Source organism: Rutilus rutilus, assembly GCF_951802725.1.
Source record: "Rutilus rutilus genome assembly, chromosome: 3".
Classification (NCBI taxonomy): Eukaryota; Metazoa; Chordata; class Actinopteri; order Cypriniformes; family Leuciscidae; genus Rutilus; species Rutilus rutilus.
Genome location: NC_140211.1, coordinates 39,642,359 through 39,670,247, shown reverse-complemented (window position 1 = coordinate 39,670,247; position 27,889 = coordinate 39,642,359). Strand labels below are relative to the sequence as shown.

The window sequence follows — 27,889 nt, the reverse complement described above, 5'->3', positions numbered from 1 at the left end:
AGAAAACATAGGTGGAGCTGCTGCAGCTGAGGACTAAGTGGGGTCAGAGGGAAGGAGCCCAACGGAGCTGAAGGCGTTGGGGGCCAAGATACAGACGAACGCCCAGAAGTCCGTGGTCAAGGCAGAGTGACAACTTACCAGGGCAGAACATGAGGGACAAGGAAGCCAGATGGAGCCATAAGGACAAGGTCCCAGGTAGAGATTACTGGTCGACGGGTCGAGGTAGAGTGGTGGGCTTGGAGGCTTGTGGTGGATCTAGAAGGTGACGAACTGGAAGCCCAAGGTGTATCCAAGCTGCTAGGTGGAGCCAGCAAATGATGAGTCAAAGGGCTGAAGGGAGTCTATGGAGACAGGGCCGAAGAAGTGAATAGCACAGGCCGATACGGGACATGAAGGGGACCAAATCAAGAAACCTCTGTGTGTGCTCCTCAAGGGACAGATCCCCCTGTTAGAGGAAGAGGATCTGAACTGCCGCTAGATCCATTTGTTTTGGTCAGTCAGCAAGGGGTTGCAAAAAGGCAGAAAAGAGATGGATTTATTTGCAAGCAGTTTTCTTTAATCAAAATAAACTCAAAATTACACTTCTTCAGGCTAGAAATAGAGCAATACATAAAATGAGATGAGATCTGACAAACAACAACTGAAAATGAGGGCTATAGATATATACACCAAGAAACACAAGGGACTAAACAAGGTAATTAACAAGACAGGTGAGCCACATGAGGGCAAATCAAAAACCATTGTAACTGATGAACTAAGAAAAAACACATCCTTATACATTGCTTGGTATAAAAAAATGAATCTGCAGGAAATGGAAAATAAAACAGTCAATAGAAAGTCTTCTGTCTAAAAAACGTGGGAGAATTCCGATGCAATATGTAATCTTCTTGAGGTTTTTAAAAGAAACAAAAAGTAAGTTAAGAATATAGTTTTTTTTTTGTTTTGTTTGTTTTTGAGTCCCATCAATGCTTCACACTCCAGTTTAGTTGGTGGCAGTAATGCACCAAAAGCTGGTCTACCAACCACCAATAAACTAAAAAGAATAAGAAAAAGAACTAAGGCTGCATCGGAAATCACATACTTCCCTACTATTTAGTAGGCAAAAAAACAGTATGTAACAAAAGTATGTCCAAATTCACATTTTTAACAGTATAGATAAGAGTATAGGCAAAAAGTACCCGGATGACCTACTATTCTGAAATGTGTATACGATGGACACTTTACTATCCCATGAAGAGAATGACAGTTAAGTGATTTTGTGAATTTATGAATGACAGTAAAGTGATGTAACTGATGCTGGTAGGTCACATGATAATGACAACATGGCAGATGTAGTATGTCTGGATTACATTCATACTATATGATGTAGATGTATATCTATGCCTAGAACACCCTAACCACCACAACCACCACATAGCATCAGGCTAAACCACTCATAACACCTAAGCAACTACATAGAGACACCACAGAAACCACCCATGCACACCAGAATCATGGCCTCGACCAAACTGTAGTTCTGTTTGTGCAGAGGTGTGTTTGTTAAAATGTGACCTTACATGATAATTCATGAACATTTACAATAAGCAGGTCAAACTAATGCAACATCGATGAGCTAAAATGCATTTGTTTGTATGCATGTATAGTTTTAAACAGTTTTAAACCGTTTGTTCTATTTTAGAGTTTTGTTAGAGAGAGAAAGGAAACAGAGTGAAGAGAAGACAGGAAAGACAAGAAAAAAGATCGAGCTGGAAGAGAAGCTGAGAGGGAAGAAAGAGTTGGATGCAGGGGGTGGGCAGAAGGAAAAGAGGGGAAACATTGGGAGGGGGGATCGGATGACTTAATCAGTGCACGCTACCACTCCAAATACTCTCCACCCTCTCCCTCTCCCTCTCTCTCTCTCTCTTCCACTCCAACAAACACACCGGTACACAGTGATTGAATCTGTGTCAGTATGAAGTCAGATCCCCTCCCTTTCCCCCTTCACTAGAGAAACCTTCATATCCAGCCCCTGTACATGTGTGTGTGTGTGTGTGTGTGTGTGTGTGTGGCTCTCTCAACCATTCCTCCCTGACATTCCATTGCAGATGACGGATTGACTGCTGGGATACAGAAACAGAGAAATATCAGAAGTCAGTGGAATATTCTTTGGATCTGATCACTTTTCAAACTTTTTTCAACTTTAGATCAAACCTTCAGTGCTTTTCTTCTCTCAGACATTTGGCTGAAACTTCTGTTGGGAAACAGCATCATTACTTAAACTCCGCTACTGAAACATCCAATTCCTTTTGGGTTTTTGAACTTTGATCAGGGACTAAACAACCCCAGGCAGGGGACACATTCTAAACAAAAGGGTGAGTACAAATTTGACATGCTAAAGAGTAAATTGTTTCATGGGACCAGCATCAGGTGCAGTGCTTTGTCTTTTTTGTATGCTGTGATGACTGACAGGAGTGGGATTGTCGGGTGTTTTCAAGAGAGATGCGTGACTTCATGATGCTCTAGTATAACATAAAAAGACAAATGGGACTCTAGTGGACATGCTGACCATAATTACCTATCAGACATTGAAATACGACTTTGCACATCCTCCAAAATGACTATAATTGTAATGTAGCAGGAAAGGGGTCGGTAATTCATCATGCTTGACCTCAGCTTCTGCAAAGTGTCGCTGTGTCACAAGTAGCTCTTGGGTGGAAATTAATAGGAAGATTTTCCTAGAAAACTCTCGGAGGAAACAAGATGTGTGTCTGTGGTTTTAAAACCACAAAACAAACTAAAGTACAAGCTGAAATTATTTTCAGTGGCAGTCGACAATATGCCAAGCTGCTTATGGATGGTGAAATATAAAGAGGGACTATTCACAAGTTAAACAACTGAAATGTCTCAGACAGAAGCTTTAAATTCATTATGAATCATAATGAAGTTCATAATGAAGTTGATGGTAAAAACATTGAATATGAAGACTAGACAAACAAAAACATTAAATCAAATGACATATTATTATATACTATAAATAAGGGATACACAGTTTTCTTATATTGCTGAAGTGCACAACTTTATAAGTGAATGCTGCACTGTAAAAAGTGAACAGTTGGATCAACTTAAAAAATGACTTCAATTGGTAACACCTAAAGAAATTAAGTTTTCTCAACTTAAATTATCACGTTTTATCGTGAAAAACGTGATAATTTAAGTTGAGAAAACGTAATTTCTTTAGGTGTTACCAATTGAAGTAATTTTTTTAAGTTGATTTTACAGTGTGTAAATTATGCATAGGCTCAAACAACAACCTGTGCAAAACGATGTAGAAAAAATAAAGAATCATTTCTTTGTTCAAATGACTCAGCCTCAGTGCCAGAAAGCCTCTGTGATGTCATTTGTAATCTGTATGAAGTGTGTCTGAAACCATATGGAGAGGCAGTAATAAATCATATTCAAAGGCAATCAAGTTCAATGGGCTCTTAAAATTTCAAAGTTTTTACTTTTTAGATTTACGAATGTCTTTATGTTTTACGTTTTCTCCTAAAGAACCTTTCTGAAAAATGCTCTTTGTTGTGGAAAGGTTTGCAAGTTTGATCTATATAAAGTGTTCTATGCCAAATGTTGTAGGCTACATCCCAGATTTGAGCATCTGGAGAGTATATTCCAGTCAGATCCATTTACTAAACATGTACTGTGGGAGGCCCTCACCTCTCCCTCTCCACCTTTTCTCCTTTTCCAAAAACCTTTTTCTCTCCTGAGCACACATGCATGCACACACACAAGCACACACACACACACACACACACACACACATTGAGAGGGTTTGAAACTAACAGTGGAAGAAAAAGGGAATGAGTCCAAAGAAAAGATTAAGGCAAGAAGCATGGGGAAAATAGGGGGAAAGGGGAACACTTTGGAGGTAGGGGGACATGAGGTTGAATTTCAGAAAGCACCATATTCATTTTTCCCTCTTTGTTCATCAGATACAAGAAATTACTGTAAATCTATTGTATTGTAAACTAAACACAGAATTTAGTACTTGTGTGATATCAGACTAGCATTTAACATTTGCTTAACACATTTCTGTGTTTCTCTCCCGTTTCAGATCATTTAGTCTGAAAACAGAGCCCAACAAGTGCTTTGGGAAACAGCATGATTAATACACACTCACTAACACATCATGCCATGCTTTTGTTGCTGCAGCTGGGATGTCCTAATAGGTTTCAGAAAGAGAGAGACAAAAAATATAAATGTATAGTTCATAGGAATGTCTATGAAAAAATGTGTTTAAACCATGTGCCACATTCTAAGAAATGCAATCTAAGATGTATTCATGTTGATTTCTTATGGTTCTTTTAAAAAATATTTATACTGACCCCCTAAAATGTAATCTGGGATATTCATGATGTAAAATCAAATAACATATTTTCCTAAAATCTTGAATTCATGTACATATCTTAATCATCATTTTCATTATTATCATAAGTTTCTACAATGGAATTTTTGAATGTAATTTAAAATGTAAATTTATCTTGAGTCTATATACCATTTTACATCATGAAAGAAAAATTGTCAAATATTTATAATTAAATTCTGCTTCACATTTCAGAGTTATTCTTTCCCTGTTATGCTGTAACAGCCCTGTGACCTCTACAATGACAGACGTCCTGCAGCTCAGTACCAACAGTCTACAAGTGCCAGGTAACATTTCATTAAAATTATTCTGTGGGAAATGATCAAAAATAAAAAATAATCATATCTGTGTAATATCCTAGGGGAACCTAGGTTATAATAGTTGAACAATACTTTTGCAGTATACAACCAGAATTTATATACAGCAGATTTGGAGTCCAAAATGTAAATCTGAATTGAGACCTGTGATCATCCACACATTTCCACAGGAATTATGCTGTAATTCCTGTCTACGCCATCAACAATACTGGACCGGGGTGTGACCCTCTCTTATCTAAGCTCTGCACTCTTGAGAATATCTGTACATGTCGATAACATTCCTGTCATACTCTTGAGTGAATTACACCCATGTTTGAGTGTGTGCTCGGTTGAAAACATATTAGAGTGACCTTGCTGGAAGAGGTCAATCCATGTGGATATCACTTGCCATGGAATTCATTTTGACCTGGAAAATGTACGCACACTTTTGACCGTGTTAGGAATTATGGAATGTTTGGAATTCTGCTCCTGAAATTCCTTGCTGCCAGTGTTGCCACAGATATGAGACACCACAAATCAAAGTGTTAATGCTGAGTGCACATGATGACACTGTTGAAGAGAACGCAGAATGCACGTATAACTCCTGTGTTAGATAAGGATAGAAAACAGCTTTCAAATGAATTTTAATTGAATTGTCCAGGTTTTAAAGTCTATCATCTATTTTCTAAATGCATGATATTGAACTGATTGTAAATTATTCGTCCCTGTATATGTTTCATTGTAATTTTTTATCAAAATGTCAACTCGATCTTCCAGTGAAACTTCTCTCTGATGACATAATGATGGCATCGACCACAATCGACTAGAAGCTGGGACTCAGATCTGCCTCCAGCACATCTTAAAATCCAATCAATAGCTAATATAGAACCAAGTCCCTGCCCTACTTTTTTCTTTTTTCAATAAGCCGTTTCACTTCGATGTACATCATAATACAGAGGAAACGATCAGTTCACTTTATTTTACAGTACTTTACAGTGTACTTACCTATAAAGTCCTGGAAATTTAAGGTAACTACATGGATTTAGGTTATGGTTTAGGGGTAGATTCAGGGTACCTAGTTATTACAAGTTCTGGACTGGACTGTCACTACTTCTGTTTCATTGCAACTTTAAATACTTCTGAAATTTAGGTTATATGTATTTCTTTTATAAAGGTATAAGGCCATTCAGCATAAGGTGATATGAAATCTAAAATGACCCACAGAATTTTTCCCAACAAAACCATCCATTGGAAATTCTGATGTCGCTAAACACATGCCAGTTGGGCTTAAAACCAATATGGAATTTTCCTGAATTCTCTTAATTGCTCAGCCAGTCTGGTGTTTTTACATACAGGGAGTCCTGTTCTTGCTTTTCCAGTTCAATGCATGAGCAACTTTCTAGGATTTCTCCCTTTATCCCTCAATCAATCTTTTTATCTTGTCTCCTTCTTTTTCAGGTGAAGACAGATCAGCCTCTACATCTCCATGTGGTTCTCCATCTCCTTCCAGAAATGAGTGCAGTATCACTCCTCTTACTCCCTCTCCCTCTCCGGTAAGATCATGACAGATCCTCTCTCTTTAGCACTTTATATGAAAAACCTGGATTAAATGGCAAAATCAGATGCTTCAAACTACAGCAATGTTAAAAGAGGATGTGGTCCCACCAGAAATATGCAATTATGCTTCTTTACTTAGCACTCAGTCAGTTGGTTGAAAACAGCACTATCATTAGTTCATCCTCCAGTTAAAGTGCACTGCAATCTGTGGTCACACAAAAACGTTTCCTTCGAAAGCCGACTTTTTTCTCTTAAAGGGATACTTCACCAATTAGCATTAAGCTTTGTATCAGTAGAAACCCGGTATTACTTTCGAATAACCGTGCTTCCCTCCCTCATGTCCCCCTGAGACGAGAGATTTCTGTATTATGTGTCTGGAAAAAACCTCCGATGACGAAAAAATTGTCATTTTGCATCATAGGAGGCTTTTTTGGCCAGAGGCTAGAGACTACAGCCAGTTGTAGGAGCTAGTTCTGCATGTTTTCAGCCACCCATAGGGGGTGGGATCTCACGATAAAACGGCGTCTTTTCAATTTCGAGTCAACTAGTGGCCTAGTTGTATCATTTCTTCTGATACTGCCCTCTGTAACCGGTAGGCGTGGCTTGGGAGTGGCCTCGTAGGGCAGCGAAGCAAGTGCATTCTGGGAGTTGTTGTCTTTCATCCACATGAGCCCAAAAATACATTTTCTGGGTTTTCTCAGTCTAGAAGGCACCAACTTCACAAAATCGAATTGCAAAAATAAATTCAAGGTCTCTGTCTGCTGTTGGTTGGACAAACACATAGTCTTGCCTCAAACTCATGGCCAATGGCCCTGTCCCAAATGGCACACTTGTGGTCTTACAGAATGTGTGCAAACATCACAGTTTTTGATGTTTTGGACCATTGCGTTCATATCTAAAAACACAAGAAGATCAACTTTAAAAATCAAACGGACCTTGCGTTTTTTCATTCCACTGTTGTGCTTCTCGCATATTTAAGGGCAAAATCGCGTTCGGTGTGAATGTCGCCTTATTGTTTTTCATTCCACTGCTGTAAACATGCGCTAGACGTACGTGTTTGCCCGTTGTACTTGCATCTTGTGGCTCTTTGCTCATGACACAGCGTTATAAATGCTTCTCTAAACCTTGCTTTTTTTCGTTCCACTGTCCTGAGTCTCGCGTTTTTAAACACATGTTTAAATCACCTTTAAATGGACAAAAAAATACTGGCATGAACATAAGCTGAAAGTGATCCATGATACACTCCCTTCTGATGTGTTTAGTCAATGTAACACTCAGGTCAGGGAAATGATCTAGAGATAAGAGGAGCGAGGGAAAAGGTGGAGTCAGTTACTCTCCGTACCAGGGAGAATTATTTTTGTAAAGTCACTCCTCTGAAAATATTATAAGGCAATAGATGTATTTTCTTTCTGTCTACCTTGTTTTTTTTCTTTCTTTCTCTCTGTAGAGGACAGAATTGAGACCGTGTGTGGCTCGTCCATTTTCTGTGGTGGTCGCTATAGATTTTGGCACCACCTCCAGTGGCTATGCCTTCAGTTTCACAGAAGATCCTGAGACCATTCACATGATGAGGTATTTATGATATCTGTACCCTAAAGTTATTATAAGTTCTTATAACTCCCCTGCCCATATCTGACCCTACATTTCTCCCTGTTTTTCTAACAGGCGGTGGGAGGGTGGCGACCCTGGTGTAGCCAATCAGAAGAGTCCAACCTGTCTGCTGTTGACCCCTGACCTCCGGTTCCACAGTTTTGGCTTTGCAGCTCGAGACAGCTACCATGACCTTGACCCAGAGGAGGCCGGGCATTGGCTCTACTTTGACAAATTCAAAATGAAAATCCACAGCACCAGTGTAAACACATAATCTACTTTTTATTGACTGTGTTTTTTATTGTAGAATTTATTCAGGTATGGTAAGTGCTCAGCTTAGGGGCATCAAGCATTGTTGATAAGGTATCACAACACTGTCTAAAATGAAGAAGCCAGATCTATTATCTGTCTGAAGCAAAGCATAAGGGGAGTGGAGTATTTATGACACTTCTGTGAGCATTTCTGCAGCAGACTTTCTTGCTTTTCTATAGGATCTATCTATGGAGACTGAGCTGGAGTCAGTAAGTGGAAGAAGAGTTCGGGCCATTGAGGTGTTTTCTCATGCCTTGAGGTTCTTCAGAGAACATGCTTTAAAGGTGAACACACACACACACACACGTACTGCTCCAGCGACAAAATGAGCTACTACTGTTAACTAATAAGGATACAAGCTTAACTAATCAGTTAGTATATAAAATTTAGGAGTAAGATAGTTCCTTTTCAGGAAATCAGTAATTACTGAATGATATTAGAGTCATTAATAGCTATCAAATAACTAAGACACATTAATGTTGTGATTAGTAATTAATTGGTAATTCTTTATAATTTGTCAGAGACGTAATCGGTTGTCTGTTTTACTCTGAATAATGTTATAAAATGCATCACTAAGAACTCAAGTGTTACATAGTCACCCTTTAAGAGCTACTTATCTAAAATAATGGTCCAGATCACTAATATTTCCTACAGAGTAACTCACAATTAATTGGTAATTCTTTTTAAGTTGTCATAGTTAGTTTGTTGATAGTTATAAATTAGGCTAATCTCATTCAGTAATTATAAGGAACTATCTCAGTCCTAAATGTGATATTATTAACTGATTAGATAAGCTTGTTTCCTTATAAGTAACTGAAGTGTTAATGTAGTACTACTCATTTATCCTGCATTACTTCCTGCATAGTTACCTATTATGGATTTATTCTAAAGTGTTACCAAAATTATATATTAAATTTAGCCTTTGGCCCAACATGCTGGTATAAACTCTAGCATACCCATGACCCTACATAGGACAAGTGGTTTAGAGAATGGATGGATATTAATTATCGAATTTCTGAAATATATAATTTTTACATTTTATTTGATAAAAAAAAAAAAAAAAATGTCTTTGTACTTTACTTTTTTGTATTTGACTTACTAATTATTTGAACATTTTTATCTGTGAAACACATTTTTCCAGTGCTGTTATTGGCTTGGTTATTCTTTCACTTATTTAGGCATTTGTTACCTATTTTAGCTGTACAATATAAATCTCCATCTAGGGCCAGACTGAACATGAACCCCCAGTGTAATGTAAAGCAGTAGTGTGCGGTGGCTTTTGTCCAAATCTTTCAGGACGTACTTTTCCTTTATTCAAACAAGAACACATCCAGTCTCTGTGAACAGTGGGGGTCAGGGGAGGTGGAGGTTCTGGGCCAATCTGTTGTCAGTTTTGGCTGGACCCAAACCTTCTTCCTCCTGCTTCCTGGAGCCCCTGAAGGCTTGTGGGAAAACACTAACATGGAGATTTCTACCAAACCTCCGGCCATGCATCCTGAGTGTTTTGAGTCCGGCACATCATTTTAGAGCGGAACGGAAATAAGGGATATCAATAACTAATATAAGTATGAAAATGTTATCTGTGGAATGTAGTTTAGATAAGAGATGGAAAAGTAGTAATGTGTGTGTGTGTGTGTGTGTGTGTGTGTGTGTGTGTGTGTGTGTGTGTGTGTGTGTGTGTGTGTGTGTGTGTGTGTGTGTGTGTGTGTGTGTGTGTGTGTGTGTGTGTGTGTGTGTGTGTGTGTGTGCTTTTCAGGAGGTGAAGGACCAGTCCTCCTCTGTGCTGGAAAGTAATGAAGTACGATGGGTCATCACTGTTCCTGCGGTGTGGCGGCAGCCAGCCAAGCAGTTCATGCGAGAAGCTGCCTATTTGGTAATGTAGCATAAGTGATCTAAGATCAGTTTCCACTACATATATGAAAAATTACACATAATCAAATAGTAACACTTTAGTTTTGGGTCCACTTTTAACTAGTTGCTTATTAGCATGCATATTACTAGGATATTGGCTGTATATTAGTACTTATAAAGCACATTTAATGCCTTATTCTGCATGACCATATTCTACATCCCTTAATCATATCCAATACCTAAACTTTGGGAAACAACTGCCTTACTAACTATTAATAAGCAGTAATTAGGAGTTTATTTAGACAAAAGCTGTAGTTAATAGTGAGAATTGGACCATTAACTAAAGTGTGACCATTCAAATACACACACTTTTTTTTCTCTTTCTCTTTTTCTTTCTTTTTCTCTCTTTCTTCTCTCATGCACACATACACAAATGCACACTCCCACATTGAATGTGATGTCCTTCAGCCCCCAAGTGCAGTTCAGGAAATGTGCGTATATGAAAAGGAATGCAATAGTCACTGCACAGTGCACACATACAGTAAATGGGAATGTTGAAAGACATTTGTATGAGTGGAGAGAAATAGTGTGCCAAGAGGGGACTATAACCTGATATCCATTAAATATGTGTGTGTGTTTGCCTGTGTGAAATGTTCAGTATTGCAGACTTGTACATTTCCCTATGAGCAAAACGCTAAGAAATCAATCACAGAGATTCTTTTTACATACAACAATCAACAGTGCAGAGATCGCCGTTAAAGAACAAAGACTGTTGATTCGATCACTACCAGCTGCTCAGACTCGAAGACCACTGAAATCCCCCCGCAGTTATACCTAAACCAGCCAACAACTCTACATATTAAACAGGCCCATGTCAGAACTGTAGTTGTTCTAGTAGCCCTGGATCTTTTTCCCTCACTACCTTTCTAGAGGTAAGGCAGGTCGAGGTTAATTTCCTCTTTGCAATGTCACAGAGGTTAAACAATGCAAGAGGCCAGCACACAAACACAGGAAACCACGCCTGTCCCAGTCAAGCAAGATAGGGGGAACGAGGCAGCCCACCACCTCCTATCATAACTCCATGACCAACTGGGGTAGTGTACTGATACTTTTACAATACACTGAAACATTATTTCCGTTTATTTTGGTTACCATGATACCAGTGCTCATTGGACAGTAAATATGGTGTTTTTATTTTGTAGTAACATTTGATGTTGTGAAAATTTTCTGAAAATAATTTGAGCAGTGCATGCTCATAAACACCTCTGATTGGTCATTGCATTTAAGAGATCAACAGACATGTCTGTGATTGGCTTCATTGCTCAACACTGCAAAAACACGTAAACAGAAACCCTTTGACGCGAACACAAATTAGGACTGGAGCCTTTGTCAAATCAGTTTCGCCAATATGATATTATTACAGTATCAAATGAGGGTGCTCTTGCTTTTGCTTGAGGTTGCTTCGCCCCCTGTCATTTTGCGGCCTAGGCAACGGCCGGCCCTGCTCCAGACAAGGGATTATCCAGTCACTTTTTCTGCAGGTTACATCGTTACTTATGCCAGTAGGTGGAAACAAGTGTCAATTCATTCAAAATGTTAATTAATTCAGGAACAAAACAAATGACTGTCTATTCAAGAGTCATTGAATCATTCACTCTCTACTGATTTGTTCAAAAACTGATTCATTCAGGAACTAAACAAATTACTGTCTGTATGAGTGAGCCACTGAATTGTTCACTCAACCAGTTCATTTAAAACACTGATTCATTCAGGAATGAAACAAGTGGCTGTCTATACAAGTGAGTCATTGAAATATTAACTTAACTGATTTGTTCAAAATGCTGATTCTCTCAGGAACTAAACACCACTCTGTGTGCTGCCTAAAAACTGCTGATGAGTGTATATTTCTCAATATGAACTCAATCTACTAATTAAGGCTCATGTTGTTGATCTTATTGTAGGCAGGTTTGGTGACTGCAGATTCTCCTGAACAGCTCCTCATAGCTCTTGAACCAGAGGCTGCATCCATCTACTGCAGGAAGCTCCGTCTACACCAGGTCATTGACCTCAGCCAACGACCAGTAACCAATGGTTTAGATGTAGATGGCTCCCGCCCTTTCGATTCCAGTTTTAGGCAAGGTAAGAACGTTTTTTTTTTTTTTCTTCTAAGCCAATTAGCATTATACAATATCACTAGCTCTCAGATTGATCCTGGGAAGCAGTCCAAACCTCTTGCTTTGAGTGTATCACATTTCTCTATAAACATTAAATGGGAACCATGCTTAAAGCATGGGGAATACAGGACTGTCTTTCATCCCTTGAAAATAGAGTGCTGTTTTTGTTTTGTGTGGTTATTTGCGGGTGTATGCATTGAGGACAGTTAGATCGGGGTCAGACTGATCCAGAACCAAGTGGGTCTTAGTGACTATGAGAGCATATGGTTTGGGTTAAGACAGCAAGAATGAGATGACATTTACCCGTAGGTTAGAGTGTCCCCTGAGGTTACAGAGCTGAACAAAAAAAAAAAAAACTCTTTGAAAGACTGACAATGTTTTTGTTACCACTGCTTGAAAAAAGAAAAAATGGGGTTCTTTTACAAACACTCTTTTCACATTTATATACAACAGAAAATAAAGCACCGTAGACACTATCATTCATTCCTGTTTTTACACTCAAACAAAATATACTTACACTTATACACACACATTTCACATTATAATTGAAACAAGGTGCTGTGAACCATGAGCTCACCCTCTTCTAGACTGCTTACACTAGTTTCCCTGGATAATTAGTTTTTTCTTTCATTCTTTCTTGCATTTTTGCTTGCTTGCTTATTCAAAGGGATTTGAGCATGTTAGGTTCCAAAATGTAATCTCCCACAACATGTTTTACAATTGGACAATGTTCATGTACACACATAAATGAAGGAACACAAAGCTTTGCCACTTTTATGTTCCAAGGGATTTTTATTTTATTTACACTAACAGGCCTGTGTTTTTTTTTTTTATGAAGATGGCAAACTTTCCTGAAAACCCTTTGGCATGTCAAATTTTTGATGCTTTTGAAATTAGTTTCAATGCGTTTTATGCATTGGTTTTGTTGTTTTACTTGTCACATACAGAAACTTCCAATCTTATAAGTATTTACTTACCTTAAAACTATAATATGAATGTTCATGACTTGACAATTGTGACAGAATTCTCCTGTGATGCATGTATGTATACTGTTGAACATTGTTAACTGAAACATTAAATAAACTAGTGAAACTAGCGAGTGTGAGAAGTCGGTTTTAAAAGAGTTTCTTCCGGTGAAAAGTGTGGGGTAGAAACTAGTCCAAATAAATTTAGTCCATCATTGTCTGTCCTCTCATCTTCTTAAGAAAATAGACACATTATTAATCACTGTCTCTGTTCTTCCGAAACCACATGGCTTTTAGAGCAATTCAAGTTCAAATCAGTTACTTTTTCCTCTTTGTTTCAAACGCTGTTTCATATTGTATTGGGTTCCAGATTGTCCCCAAAGTGTAGTTAAGTTTCTCTTCTCTGTGTGTTTGCTGTAAGCTGTGGGAATGTCTGTATTCTCTAGTGTTCACACACTTTACCTGAAAAGAAAATGTTTGAAGTAATGCATTCCATAAAAAGAGTTCCTCAGGAAATATGCCAATCAGTAGCCTTAGTAAACCCGAAAGTGAAGCAGATAATTCTTAGTTTAGCAGGTCATTATTCACTAACATCACCCACTATAAAACTGCAGCCATGAAACAAGCTGGTTTTATTAGGTATATAAGAGCAAGACTTGAAGTAAATTGTGCTCACATCTCGAAGGCATGTATTGCAGACAAATGCTTTAGATTCATTAAACCAAGGTCTGTTTTGCAGGCTGCCATATTTTTGATCCAGATATCTGCAATCTCTCCCTCTCTTTTTTGTTCTCTCCGTGAGTTGTATTGATTCTAATGTGATAAGACTTTGATTAATGCTGCCCATGTGTGAGTGATTCATTGACTAAAGGAAGTCAATGTTTCTTTCAGCCCGTGAGCAGCTCCGCAGATCCAGACATAGCCGAACTTTTCTGGTGGAGAGTGGTACTGGAGAATTGTGGTCTGAGATGCAGACAGGTAAGAGATGGAGACACACACACATTTATTTAGCTATAAAACTGAGGACATACAATAGACTTATATTATTTGAAAGTTATAATGGCTGCAAAAAATTAAATGGCAATGGTGGCAATAAACAAATATATGAAATAGTAATTTTGTCCTCAGACACACACATTATATTGGAAACTGACATCCTGTTGCCTGTTGCTGTGTCTGTGCTGACACTGTAACAAATTAAACATGAAGATGCTTTAATAAAGACATGAATATCTTTTTTTTGTGATTCTTTGATCATAATACAAGTATAGATCATAACAATACTTTCCAGGGAAATCATTTCCAGAGTATTGTAATGCACTACTTTTTTTTTTTTTTTTCAGTTTTCACATAAGATCATGTTTCCTATCTTAAAACATGATTTCCCCTAGCCACACTTTCTTGTTCCTTATGTGCATATAATATTGTTTATATGACTCTAATTGCTGTGCATATGTGTAAGAGACCCTCATTATGGAGCAATCATTGGTATGTTATTACTGGCTGCACAGACTGAGCGCAGGGTTGCAGTGTGTGTGCATGCAGCTCTCTCTGCATGACTGGCACAATGACAAGGTGCAGGGTCAAAATAATAAGATCTTCAGCTCCAGATGTTTCCTGGAGAGAGAGAGAGAGAGAGAGAGAGAGAGAGTTTATTGCCATCTAACTCATACACTACTAAAAAAACAGATCTCCTTTTTCGTAGTCTCAAGAGTGCTTTGTGAATCTGCTTATAGATTCACAAAGAGGAGGCCATTTTCCATGAAACTGTGTAAGAACAAGGTGTTATTGTTGCTTCAAAAATCCTGTAACAATTATTAAGCAGGTAACGAGACAGACTAAGGTCATGGTTAAATAACCATGTGTATTTTCAAAGGTGATCGGTACATTGTGGCAGACTGTGGCGGTGGGACGGTGGATCTGACGGTGCATCAGATTGAGCAGCCACAGGGCACACTAAAGGAGCTTTACAAAGCCTCAGGTTAGTTGAGGACCAAAACCAACTCCTTCATCTTCAGCTCAGAGATCTTCAATACTAGAGTGAAATGATAGGGCATTGCTGAAGTGAACAGTCATGATTGACCAACTTTTATTTCAATAACTGTTGTACATAGTTTTAGAATATATTCCTGGATCAACGGCCCTGTCTCAAATGGCACCTTAAACCCATGTTGTCCCCCTCCGAGTCCACACTTAGGGGATATAGTGCCAAATGTATGGTAGTGTTTTCTATTAGTGTGGGCTTGGCAAACAGACACATCAAGGGTGCTCGTAAGCAGGGTAGGGTGGGGAGGAGGGGTCCAATCCTGCACATGATGGGCCACCTTCCAGCAGACGGCAAATCAGAAGTGAACATCCCTATGCCCAACTCACTCCGAAAGGGAAAGCCCTTGTAGTGGGGACTTTGAAGGGAGCAGGGCACTTGTGTGTCGTAATGAAGCCGTTATGAATGCACTTGGCAAAGGGAGCATTGAAAGACTATGTAGTTTCCTCATTAGCTTCACATGGAATGTTAACACGACAATGCTAGGCAGTGACAACATGAATGTCTTATTATTTCTGTTAAAATAATACAAATAAATGTACATTTATAATGACCATAAACGATTAAATTACTTTCTTGAAGTGACCATCGCATGTTCCCTTCACTAACAGACTTGTGGAAGGGCCCATCGTGAAGGGATTCAGTAGTTCACTTATGTTTGGAATACCCCTACAAATGGCTTCCCCTTCCCTAAGTTCCCTTCAAAGGTGCAAAAAAGCATTTTTTTTTAATTCGCCCAGAGCTTAGCTCCAGTCCTAATTGAACCAGAAAATCAATGTCTTCAGGATCTATAGAAACTTCCAGGCTGGTGTGTTTGAGCTAATCCCTGCATTCAAAGTGGTCCTCCAAGATCAGGGTTGGACACCCCTGGTTTAAGGGAACGAGAAGGGTTAGGCTTAGTGCTCTGGAGTTGGGGTTCAAAGTATATTTTTATCAAGGGAAATTACTTGAATGTTTTCCAAAACCAACAAATCCAGGAGCACATCCTACTAGCCAAAATGTTTAGCACTAATGATGGAATGGAATCAAAGCTGGTCAAACTTGATTGTTCACTTCAGCCATGCCCCGTCATTTCACTCCAACCCTGAAAAAGATCTGATGCTGAAGGTCGTCTTGATTGATCATGATTATTCCAAAGGATTTAGTTTAGGACCTGAAGAAAAATGTGGTGAACATGCAAATCAAGTGGCATGTAACCTAAACCTAAATGGTTCATATACATGTTTCTCTTTCAGGGGGTCCTTATGGAGCAGTTGGAGTGGATCTTGCCTTTGAGGCCATGTTGTGCCAGATCTTTGGGGCTGACTTCATTGAGAGTTTTAAAGCAAAACGTCCAGCAGCTTGGGTAGACCTCACCATTGCATTTGAAGCCCGTAAGCGCACAGCGGCCCCTGGCCGGGCCAACTCATTAAACATCTTACTGCCCTTCTCTTTCATTGACTTCTACAAACGACACCGGGGGCAGAGTGTGGAGACTGCCCTGCGCAAGAGCAAGTAAGTCTGACTCACTGAGAACTTTATTTGCTAAATTATGCCTTTGAAAGTGTGAGTATTTATGTTTTAACTTTGTGTTATGTTTCTGTCAGTATGAATTCTATAAAGTGGTCATCTCAAGGGATGCTTAGATTCTCTGCAGAGGCCATGAATGAGCTTTTTCAGCCGACCATCAACAACATCATAAAACATATTGGTAAGAGACGTCTCTCAAACAAACACTAAGCCAGGGATCGGTATTTAATTCCCTGATATCTTATCGATTTCTCTCACCCTACCAGAGAACCTGATGCAGAAGGAAGAAGTAAAGGGTGTGCGTTTTCTCTTCTTGGTTGGAGGATTCGCAGAGTCGCCCATGCTTCAACGCGCAGCCCAGAACGCACTAGGGCGGAACTGCCGTATCATAATTCCACATGACGTAGGTCTGACCATCCTGAAGGGTGCAGTCCTGTTTGGACTAGACCCCACTGTTGTCCGTGTACGCCGTTGCCCGCTAACTTACGGTGTTGGAGTTTTGAACCGCTTTGTGGAAGGTCGACACCCTCGTGACAAGCTACTCATTAAAGATGGCCGAGAATGGTGCACTGACATCCTGGACCGCTTTGTTTGTGTTGATCAATCGGTGGCTTTGGGTGAGGTGGTGAGGCGGAGCTACACTCCAGCAAGAATAGGACAAAGGAAGATCATAATCAACATCTACTGCAGCGACACTGATGAAATAACCTATATAACTGACCTCAGGGTGAGGAAGTGTGGTGCCATCACGCTAGACCTGCTTGAGTCGGGGGCAGCGGCAGCTAATGCTGGTGAAAACGATAAAGGATGCGCATTTGAACGCAGAGAGATTCGCACTACCATGCAGTTTGGAGACACTGAGATCAAAGTCACAGCTGTTGATGTGGCAACCGGCCGACTGGTGCGGGCATCAATTGACTTCCTGTCCAACTGATCCTACTATGCTGTTTCTGGAGAGAACTGGAATTTGTAAAATGCGAGGGACATTTAACCACAGCTAATCTCATCCAAAAAATAATCTCAAATAACAGCTTTGAGTTTCAACATCTGGATCCTTAAGGATTGCAGATGTAAAAACTGAAGGGCTGAATGATGAACTGGAATGTTATTGGGATTCTTTTTTTATCGTGCAAAGCACCAGCTATGAGTACGGTCTCTGTATGTGTACTGTAATCTTCGGATAATTATGAGTAATGAAAATCTCAATTATGTCAAGAGCAACAGACTATTTTAATTAGACCATCAATGAGTAAAGTATAACGGGAAATGCATTTGGTTATCAAACAAGCTTCCATTTTTGGCATAATTTCTGTAAATGCATTTCCTGTCAAACAGAGGAAGTAGTTCCAATTTTGTTATTGCTTGTGGTGTTTACCAGCATGTCATGCATGCAGGAAACAGACATTATTTTAAGTTTGCAGACACTTCATATTTAAATTGATTTATCAAAGCCACTTAATTTTAATTTTTGTAAACATATACTCTATAACTAAAAATTATTCATTTTAAACTTGTATCAAGATAGATCTCGTGTTTATAAATTATGGTTGCGCCACCTGGAGGTAAGAAGAGGAAGTAATCATTTGGAATAATGTTAAGGAGTTTGGTTGGCGGAGAAATTTAGTTTTCTGATTTCCTAGGTACAAAACAGTAACATTTTCAAATGCGATTTGTAGACATTTTATTTTCTGCCTGGTTGTAATTGTACTTTTACTTATTTGCTCCATGAAAAATATTTTAAGAGACATTCCGGCACAATTAAAATAGCTAAAGTCAATGAAACACTACCTCTCAAGACTTTAAATTATTCCAGGTCTAAACGTTTAAGCCTGTCTATAGGTTTCTTTTTTTTCTTTTATATGTGCCTGGTATAAACTTTAAATTATAACATTTATCAATGACATTTGAAATATCATTCTTTAATCTTTTATGTAAAAGCAATGTTGTTGGCTTTTCATCTATCAGGAGAATAGTATTTTTTTCCCCACAAACTTCAAAGATGTTAAATTTCCTATCAAATATGCTGAACATCAGTTCGACATGAGGGAATCAAGCTAGGGGTTAAATCACACAAAACAATGTCAGAATAAAGTCCTAAAACTTTGACTTTAGTTTGATACTTACTATGAAACTGTTGGTATACTAATCACAATGACTGAAAATAAAGTTATTTTTCTTTAAATGTTTCCCTGATTTGATGTATAGTCACTTCTCACTCATGACTGAAAGAAGAAAACCTCACACAAATGTTGAGAAGCAAAAGTACTGATTTTAATTGGACCAATAAATAGTTCCGCCGAATGACCAACACAGGAACGTATCACAGCAGAGTGCCTGCATTACATCAGTGCTTATACAGATCTACAAACTGACCACTTTTTTTGAGTGCGTGTATGGTTTGCGTGTGTTCTCAGACTGTGGCAAAACAACATTCAAATCTCCAACAGATGATTCAATCCCCTTCGATCTGGAACAATTACCAAAAATGACATTTTATTCTGTTTTAGCCTTTGTAAACACAGAAATGCATGGATTTAGTGGGACCAGGGAGCAACAAAACAGGTCAAAGAAACAAATCAAGGCCCTATTAGTGGACAGCATTTGTTTTGACCTTCTGAAAGTCCAGAGGCTCTGCCCAAGACACTGCTGGATGGGTGTGGATTAGTGGGCATGTTGGGGTCTACCACGACCTCTTCCTCTGCCAGCAGATGCTGCCGGGCCGTCAGCAGAGGAGCGAGGGTTCTTGATGGTCTCATCTACTGAGAGGATGAGGCACGCGGCCTCAGAGGCAGCGGTCAGGGCATTGATACGAACAACAGAGGGCTCCCACACACACGCTTGGAAGTTATCCGCTATGTCTTCATTATTTATGTCCACTCCATACCACATGCCACCCTAGAGGAGAGGGAGATTATGCAAATGTACATTACAACATTGACATTACATTTAAAGATGACATTAAATTAAACATGACTTGTGTAGCTACCTGTGCATGCTTGGCCCTCAGTTTATTTAGGATATTGGTAGCATCAAAGCCTGCATTGTCACACAGCTGTCTGGGAATAATCTCCAGGGCTTTGGCATAGGCTCCAATCAGCAGCTGCTGCTTCCCAGGAATTGTTCTAGAATAATCCCTCAGATACTTCGAAAGCTCCATCTCAATAGCGCCACCTCCAGCAACAATTGAGTCATTCTGTTATGGGGAAATAGGAGCCTGTTAATTATAAATATTTAAATTTGTCTCCCCCTGCTGGCAATTCTTAAAACATTCTAAAAAGTCAGCATGTCATGATTCCCTACCAGCATTCTGCACAATTTCATGGGCACCAGAACAATTTTGTATGAATATTTGAACATACAATATATTGTAAGGGGGGGGGATTCCATCAATGGCAGGTAAGAGTTAATGAGGACATTAGTGCGCTTGCATGTCATTCAGCTCACTATACATTGTAACATTGGGAATCAGCATCAATCTGAATTCATGTTTTTGTAATTATTAACTGAACATGTTTAGTAATACATAATTGAGCATTTGATCATTTCTGTAAACTCATATCAGCTGAATGTAATGAAGGAGACGGACAATTCCGGGAAACAAATGAATGGTAGAAAATCAATGTAGTGGTTGTAGGAATGGAAGTCCAGTCAAGAGCCAAATACCTTCTTGAAAGCGGCAACAGCTATTTGTTTACACTGTAACATGCATAGCAAAAATAGTAGGGCTGTCAATCGATTAAAAATTTTAATCAATTATTCGCATGATTGTCATGAGTTAACTCGTGATTAATCGCACATTTTTTTATTTGTTCTAAATGTACCTTAAATTTATACTTTTCAAGTTTGTAATACTCTAATCAACGTGGGCATGGATAAATATGGATGCTTTATGCAAATGTATGTTTATTATTGAAACCATAGTCAACATAGAGCATGAAGACGAGACATATTTCAAAGGTCACAGATGTTTTTCAAAGAACTTGTTCGTGTCTACTAGAACAAAAAACAAAGAAATACCAGGTTCCCATTACTTCTCTTTCTTTGCACTGAGCAATTAACACAAACATGTTTAGATTTTTGCATGACAGGGCAGCTCTTCTGAAAATGCTAAATGTACATTTATTATTTATTATTAGGCTACATTATAGTTTGTCTCTCTCTGTGCCCATTTTGATGAAGCTAAATTCTCAATAAAACTGTTTTCATTGGTATATTTTACTGTTTCTGTTGTCAAACAACGGAATGAATATGAAATGGTGACTGAAACGCGACCCATTAAGACATAACCAGCTCTCCCTTCCAAGATGTTAATCTGCACAAAAATCCTGATAATCGAGCCGTCGTCTGATGAAATCAAATACACATAAGATAAACACAATATCTGTTTTGCGATTTCGGCTATACTTGCATGTAAAATTAGAGAAGCAACATCATGTGTTTAACTGAATTAAAGCGCTGCTCCTCTCTCCGGCGCGAGACGCAGAGAGAGAGAGAGAGCGAGAGAGAGAGAGGCGCGCGCGCGCGTGCTGGGAGAGCAGTAGCTACCGGCGGTACCGGTAGATTTTCAGAAACTAAATAAGGTTTGGGCGCTTTGTTGAAGGGAAAAAATCGCTAAATGGGTCTGCAATGTCGCTAAGTTGGCAACACTGTGTATCTCCATTTCTCCAACTAGGTTTTGGGCCACGGGTCAAACAGAAAATACGCGCTGCGTTAAAAAAAATAGTGCCGTTAATATGATTTTGCGTTAACGCGTTATTAACGCGCTAACTTTGACAGCCCTAAAAAATAGCTTTGATTTGGCTGATAAGATTCAGATTTTAATGCTAATTTGAAGTGTTATCTTAATATGTTGAAGGGCTGTTATCTTAGAATGGTTTCAGTAGTCTTTCTCCACAAGAACTACTAGCCAAAGGAAATCAAGGATAAGATAAAATCTGCAGTTTTAATCATCTGTGGCAAGAGATGCTAAAGTTTTCCCCACCTTGATCGCTCTGCGCACAATCATGATAGCATCGTGCAGTGAGCGCTCCGTCTCTTCCATGAACTGCTCTGCGCCGCCCCTCAGGATGAAGGTGCAGGTCTTGGCTTTCGGGCAGCCTTTAAAGACGTTGTATCTGTAATGGAATACAAATCATTTATCAAATTAAAATCTCTTGTGTTATGGACATAATTACATCTTGTATTAACGTAAGAAGAAAAAAAAAGAAAAGAAAAAAACAACATACCTTTCTCCTCCAACCTGCACTTCTTCAAAGAGCTCACACAGTCCAAGCACATCATCAGTCAGGGCACCAACACTGGTCTGAATAGAGCCGCCACAGGCCTGGAGGACACAATACAACTGCTTTAACAACTACATGGTAACCAACACATCATTGCATGTGCAATAAGGGAACAGATATCGGCCATTAAATTACTCACAATAACTTTCAAATAACACTACAGAGTTCTGCAAGGATGACATTTTTATAGGCCAAAACCCAGAAAAAAGTTAAGCACTTTCAGTTCCATCATCCTTAATCAATGGGGTTTTGGTTAAATACCAGAAATAAGATCTAAGACTAAAAGCTTAACGGTGGTGATGGTCCTGCAACCATGGTGTAGTTCATTTATAGCCTGTTCAGCTGTTTACTTCAGGCGATTCTAGTCATTCTTTAAAATTCATACAAGTTGTTAGCCTGGCTAACGTCAGACCTCGTCTCATTGAGACGTGGTCTGGGAACCACATGTTCATTTTCTCGTATTTGAGGCGTGGTTTACGAATGCCCAGAGCCATTTATTGGGCGCTACGAATGTCTATCAAATGCGCCTGTACGTAGCTCATAGCCAATCGTTTCAATTATACCAGATGACGTATGTAGAGCGACAGAAATTCGACGAGAAAGAAGACAAAATAAACTTGCGTTCTAAACTACTAAGAACACTATCTAAGGCTGCATCGAAAGGTAACTTCGCGTCTGATGCCATGTTGGATCCATAGATATAAACAAACTACTTCGGTGTGTCACATAGACGTTGTCATCGACTTGCTGCTCCCTCCCCGTTCTGTGATTGGTTCCCTTTTTGAGGGGAAAATCTGGTCCATGGTGTCCAGGCTGCCTAGCAGCGTGAATAAAATCGCGCTGCGCGCAAGGCTAACAAATTGTGCTAATTTTGTAAATTTGATCATGATGACCAAAACGTGCAAAAATCAAACTTGTGTTGGTCATGAGCAATAATCCAAAAGCTAATGGAAAAATCCTATTGGGTTTTGTCAAGAGAAACAGGGTGATGCTAACTTTCAGGTTGGCCTACAAAAATACAGCATTACTGTAATGCTCTATTACAATGCTAAAAGAAACCTGGAAATTACTGTTTACCCAAAATAAATACAGACTGGAATTAAATCATAACAGATGTACTGATACACAGTCATACCATCATGGTTCTCTTGAGATCTTCCTCCACAACACGGCCTGCACAGAACAGATCTCTGTCTGCAAAGTATTGTGTGGCCACATCTCCGATGGGCAGCTTGGACAGCACCACTTTAGCGCCAGATTTGTAGATCTTCTCCAGCTTATCGTACAGAATGTTCCATTCAGCATCAACAATGGCCTGATATTCCTGCAAACAGCCACATAAACATGAGGGAATTCAACTTTGTTTACATGGGCCATGACAGTTTACTGAAATAAGAATCTCTGTTACAGAAAATATTGGCTTGCGGACTTTAGCGCTAGTTAAGAGTCACTTCAGTAAAATAACTTGTAGACGCTACAGAAATCTGATTCTGTCACTTCTGCCAAAACATCGCTCCACGTTAAAATGACAACTACGCCATCAGTAACTGTTTCAATCTTTCTTGAACCTGAGCTGCTCATGGCTCAGTCCTTTCGTTATTCAAAAATGACAAGGAATATACTTGTCAAGTACATTAGAAAACCTGTGACAGTGAAGAGCAGTACTGACCTCCACAGAGTTCACGCGAACCTCAGCATTGTCCTTCTCTGCCTTCAACTCCAGCTCGATGTTGAGCAGTGCGATCCTTGGGTTCACATAGCGCTTGGGCTGCATCTCAAAGCCAGCATAGGAGAAGGTCTTCTTGAATGCAACACCAGCGACAAGCTGAGATTCCTGATAGACAGCAGAAACAAAAACGGTGTAAATGTAAGATCTTTTTTCTGCAATTTACCTTCGTGATTAACTGCAAAGTTTAACTATCACAGATTTAAAATTGTATGATTTGCAAGTGTTTTGTTTTGCCAATTTACACATTCAAGCAATTTTAAACCAATCCAGTGCAAGAAGAGGCAAGAGAGAACTCAATTCGGTACTCATGCGCTGTTATCTGTGCGCACATACCCGAAAGCGCGCACAGCCACATTTCAGACACAAAATTAAACAATGATTCCTCTTTCACATCTTCTTGCACTACATCTGATTACCCCATTACAATAGTCACTTTAGAGTTACTGCTATCAGAAAAAAACACTTTCTTGTAGATTTTAAATTCCACATATGGCATTTATTTTTATTTTGGTCAGAATTATTGCGCTCCTATTCTCCGTCTGTTTTTCAGTCTGTTATGGCGCTCGTTCACGGAAATCTGTGAAGTTTAACGGGGATTCACTCCTGACAGCAAAATGGAAATATTTGCACGAGTTTCTAACATTTACAGATGAAGAATATACTTGTGAAATGAAAGTTATGCACTGAGGAAAGCACTACATCTCAAACACATTAAACAGCGTGGATAGGCTAGCCTATCCATCTTTCAGTCAGCACTATCAGAGCATCTGACAGGGCAAACCACTTTAACTATACGTGTTATATCTTACTAGTTGTTTTAAAGCCCTTAATATAAAGCTTGTCTCATGTTTAGGACAAATTGGATGATGCATCCTCTCGCGTTATGTGCTCCGTGTCTCAAACTGTAAAATGATCAGAACCTTGAGTTTTGCGATACCTTGAACCACTTTTTTCTCTGTAACAATTTGCAAAGTAAGAAAATGTATGATGCCTAGTGTCCTAAAATCTGTTGAAAAGACGTGTCCAGACTCCAGCCCCAAGTTGTGCTGACCCTTGCATCATTACAAAAGCAACCACAAGATACACTAGATTACGGATGGGAAACATTGGTCCAGTTTAGCTCCAACCCTGATAATACATTTTTTAAAACTCAACTGCCAGTAGCATTAGTAATCCTGAAGACATTGATTAGCTTGTTTGAATATGCAGATTTCCTTCATGAATATGCAAAATATCCTTTAAATCTCCCTCTCACCTCCAGAGCTCCACCCTGCACCTTCTTCACTCCAATCATCTTCAAAGGCAGCAGATCGTCCAGCATCATCACTGCATCCACCACCATTTTGGAGAAGAAATCCTTCTGTCCTGCGATCAGCTTTGAGTTCAAAGCCGTAGAAGCACACTTCTCCAACAACCTCCTTTGTTCCCTGTGGTTGGCAAGAGAGGACAAATGATCACATCTGTGATACTAACAGATACTAACACATGCCTATGTAATAGCACACAGGATCTGGACTCACTGTTCGTCATCCCTTTTGACGGTAACAGCGATTTCGTTGATCTTTTTGACGGCAAGCAGGGTGGCGATGCGGAAAGCTCTGATGATGGTCTGGGGGTGAAGCCCTTCCTCCACGTATGGCTTCAACTGCTTCAGAAACTCCGCAGCAAGCAGAGTCACTGAGGTGGTGCCGTCACCAACCTGAATAAACAAAGAATGTTGAGGATACATTTTAATGCATTTAACTAGTTATAAGATAATTACGCAATTTGAGCACAACTTGCTCCATATCAAGTTCTAAATAAGGGTACGTTTACACGACAACAATATGCTTAAAATGGAGAAGTTTTTCCTTTGAGTTTTCCGCGTACAGACGACACTATTGTCAAAACGACCCCCAATCCACGACGGATCCACGAAAACGACTAAAACTATATATTCTGCAGACAGGCCATTAGATGGCGATGAAACGCTGTAGATTGAACACGTAATATGCACGTAAATAACGTCATGATCTTCAGAATTTCACGTTTTTGTTGTTTACACAGAGACCGTTTTCAAAAACTTGCGTCTGCAGGCAGCTAAAGAGGCGTTGTCGTGTAAATGAATGGCCAAAACGCTTTAAAAGTTTTACGTTTTTAGTTGAAAACAGTGTCGTGTAAACTGCCCCTAAGAAACTGAATTGACATGCAGTGGAACTGCCTTTAACCCCTTTGATCGTGTTCATTTTTACAATACTGTCTCAAGTGCACTGCAGTTTTTATGAAATAAAAAAAATAAAACACAATAAAATAGAATAAAATTGTATCTAGCCTTCCGCTAGAAAACAGTTTCTGAACTAAACCAATAACAGAACATTTTCTAAATATTTGCTTTGCAGTGAGAGTCAACAGCTGGTTGAACAGGTGTTTCACATCACAGCGATTACAATATTGTGCATTTTAGAATAGCAAGTCAGTCAATGAACATTGACAACCAGAACTATTTCCTTTCAAAGCAGCCTAAATGTACACACAAAGAGGGAATCTTACCTCAGCATCCTGAGATCTGGCAATGTCTACCAGAGTCTTGGCTGCGGGGTGTACGACTTCTAGAAGCTTCAGAATTGTGGCTCCATCATTAGAAATAGTGGCTTTTCCTGCAAGATAACATTATGTAAATCACAGCCTGAAGCAGAGCATCATTATAATATAGCAAAACAAATTGTTACCAATACTTCCCAATAAAACAACACCTGTTTATGGAAGGGCAGACTTACCTCTGTTATCCACCACAAGCTTGTCCATGCCACGGGGGCCGAGGGTGGTCCTAACAGCCTCTGCCACAACCTGGCAGGCATTGATGTTGCTGACGAGCTGCGGGACCCCCTGAGAGGAGTCTGTGCCCTCCTTCAGGAGGATGACTGGAGTGGGCTGAGAGAAGACAATCAAGAAGGGTCATAATCAATGCAATATCAAAATTACCCCCTTATTAGAACATACCTTAGCCCAATGAATCAAGTCATTCATTTTTTTTTATACAATAGAAATGTCTACAATATTTTACATATTCCATGACCTGTCCGAGCCTGTAAATTAAAATTTGAAAATGCACTGATTTGTCAAGGTTTTCCATAACCATGGTAGAGTTTTGACAGCTCCTGTACAGACAATGTAATTGACTATTTGTGTACCGGTAAGTTGTACACAACGCTGCTTGGGCGTACATATATACAAACTACAACGCGTGAAACAGTAATATCTGCTCTTTTCTTAGTTATTGCAGTTGAACATAAGCGTTTTATAAAGTCACAGATTTATCGTAGTGACTTTTGAGACGAACAGCATTAAAGGGTGTAACCGGTTACCAGTTCACTAGCTGCTACCTCTTTCTCCATTACCGAAAGGATGCTAAACTAAAGCCTTTAGCATTATTTAGCTACCAAAACTATTGTGAAATAAAAATGTGTAAATGAGTAACGTTACATATGCCGTACAAAAGTAATCGTTTGCACGTTGCACCGTAATGCACATCTCTAAATTCTCTGTTTAGAGATCTCTGTCATCCACACGCAGAAGAATGAATCGTTAGCAACCAAGCTAGCTAGCATCAATGTAAAACTTTAGGTGTATTATCCCATTTAAAATACACAAATAATCTCGCAGACATGTCCTTTATGCTTTATTCTCTCTGGGCGTTTATATCCCAACACTGGGAGAAGAGTAAATAGCTAAGATGACGATGGATTTGAAAGTAAAACAGGCATGAATGCGCACTCACCATCATGTTTGCGGTGTAGAGGAGGAGGACGGTGCCGGTGAGATACCCACAATGCAACTAGAACTCTCTAGAACACGAGACGCGTCTATTGTTGAACTGATGACGGCCGTCAGGGGGCGCCATTACTACAGTTTTCATGTCTCCTGCTACGCAACCAAGATAGAGGATCCCCCCCGCCCCCAACATATGAACTCAATTAATTGTTATAGGGTGAATAAATAAATAAATAAATAAATATATATGTAAGTAAAAAATAGTGGCTGCACAAATAATTATCAATTAATTATGTATTAATTCTTATTATATATTCAATCATTTATTTAAATAATAATTTATTTATTTGATTACATTTTTGATTATTATTTAGAAAGTAAAGAAATTAAATAAGCAACCCTGCAGGCCACAATATGTAAAATGGCTGCTTTGC

General features: G+C 39.2%; 2 protein-coding genes across 3 annotated transcripts; one reads left to right on the top strand and one right to left on the bottom strand.

The window, feature by feature from the left end:
- The first annotated feature begins 67 nt into the window (after positions 1-67).
- Positions 68-18,879, top strand: hspa12b (heat shock protein 12B). 2 transcript variants are annotated; one of them, XM_084404056.1, is made up of 13 exons: positions 68-195; positions 4,592-4,683; positions 6,151-6,245; positions 7,697-7,821; positions 7,915-8,101; positions 8,331-8,435; positions 9,908-10,024; positions 11,964-12,141; positions 14,033-14,119; positions 15,018-15,122; positions 16,421-16,679; positions 16,772-16,875; positions 16,961-18,879. In XM_084404056.1, the coding sequence occupies exons 2-13, from the start codon at positions 4,638-4,640 to the stop codon at positions 17,626-17,628; spliced, it is 2,076 nt and encodes a 691-aa protein (XP_084260182.1). In that variant the 5' UTR covers positions 68-195; positions 4,592-4,637; the 3' UTR covers positions 17,629-18,879. The 2 variants fall into 2 exon arrangements, with proteins under 2 accessions (XP_084260182.1, XP_084260181.1); XM_084404055.1 differs by lacking the exon at positions 68-195 and adding an exon at positions 1,927-2,351.
- Positions 18,880-18,943: 64 nt separating this feature from the next.
- On the bottom strand, positions 18,944-27,570 carry cct7 (chaperonin containing TCP1, subunit 7 (eta)). Its single transcript, XM_084404057.1, has 11 exons — positions 27,463-27,570; positions 26,462-26,615; positions 26,235-26,341; positions 25,226-25,404; positions 24,961-25,132; positions 23,646-23,810; positions 23,112-23,300; positions 21,920-22,017; positions 21,676-21,808; positions 19,681-19,887; positions 18,944-19,589 (listed from the first exon to the last, which is right to left on the bottom strand). Exons 1-11 carry the CDS (start codon positions 27,466-27,468, stop codon positions 19,356-19,358), a joined length of 1,644 nt encoding a protein of 547 aa, XP_084260183.1. The 5' UTR covers positions 27,469-27,570; the 3' UTR covers positions 18,944-19,355.
- Between the last annotated feature and the right edge of the window lie 319 nt (positions 27,571-27,889).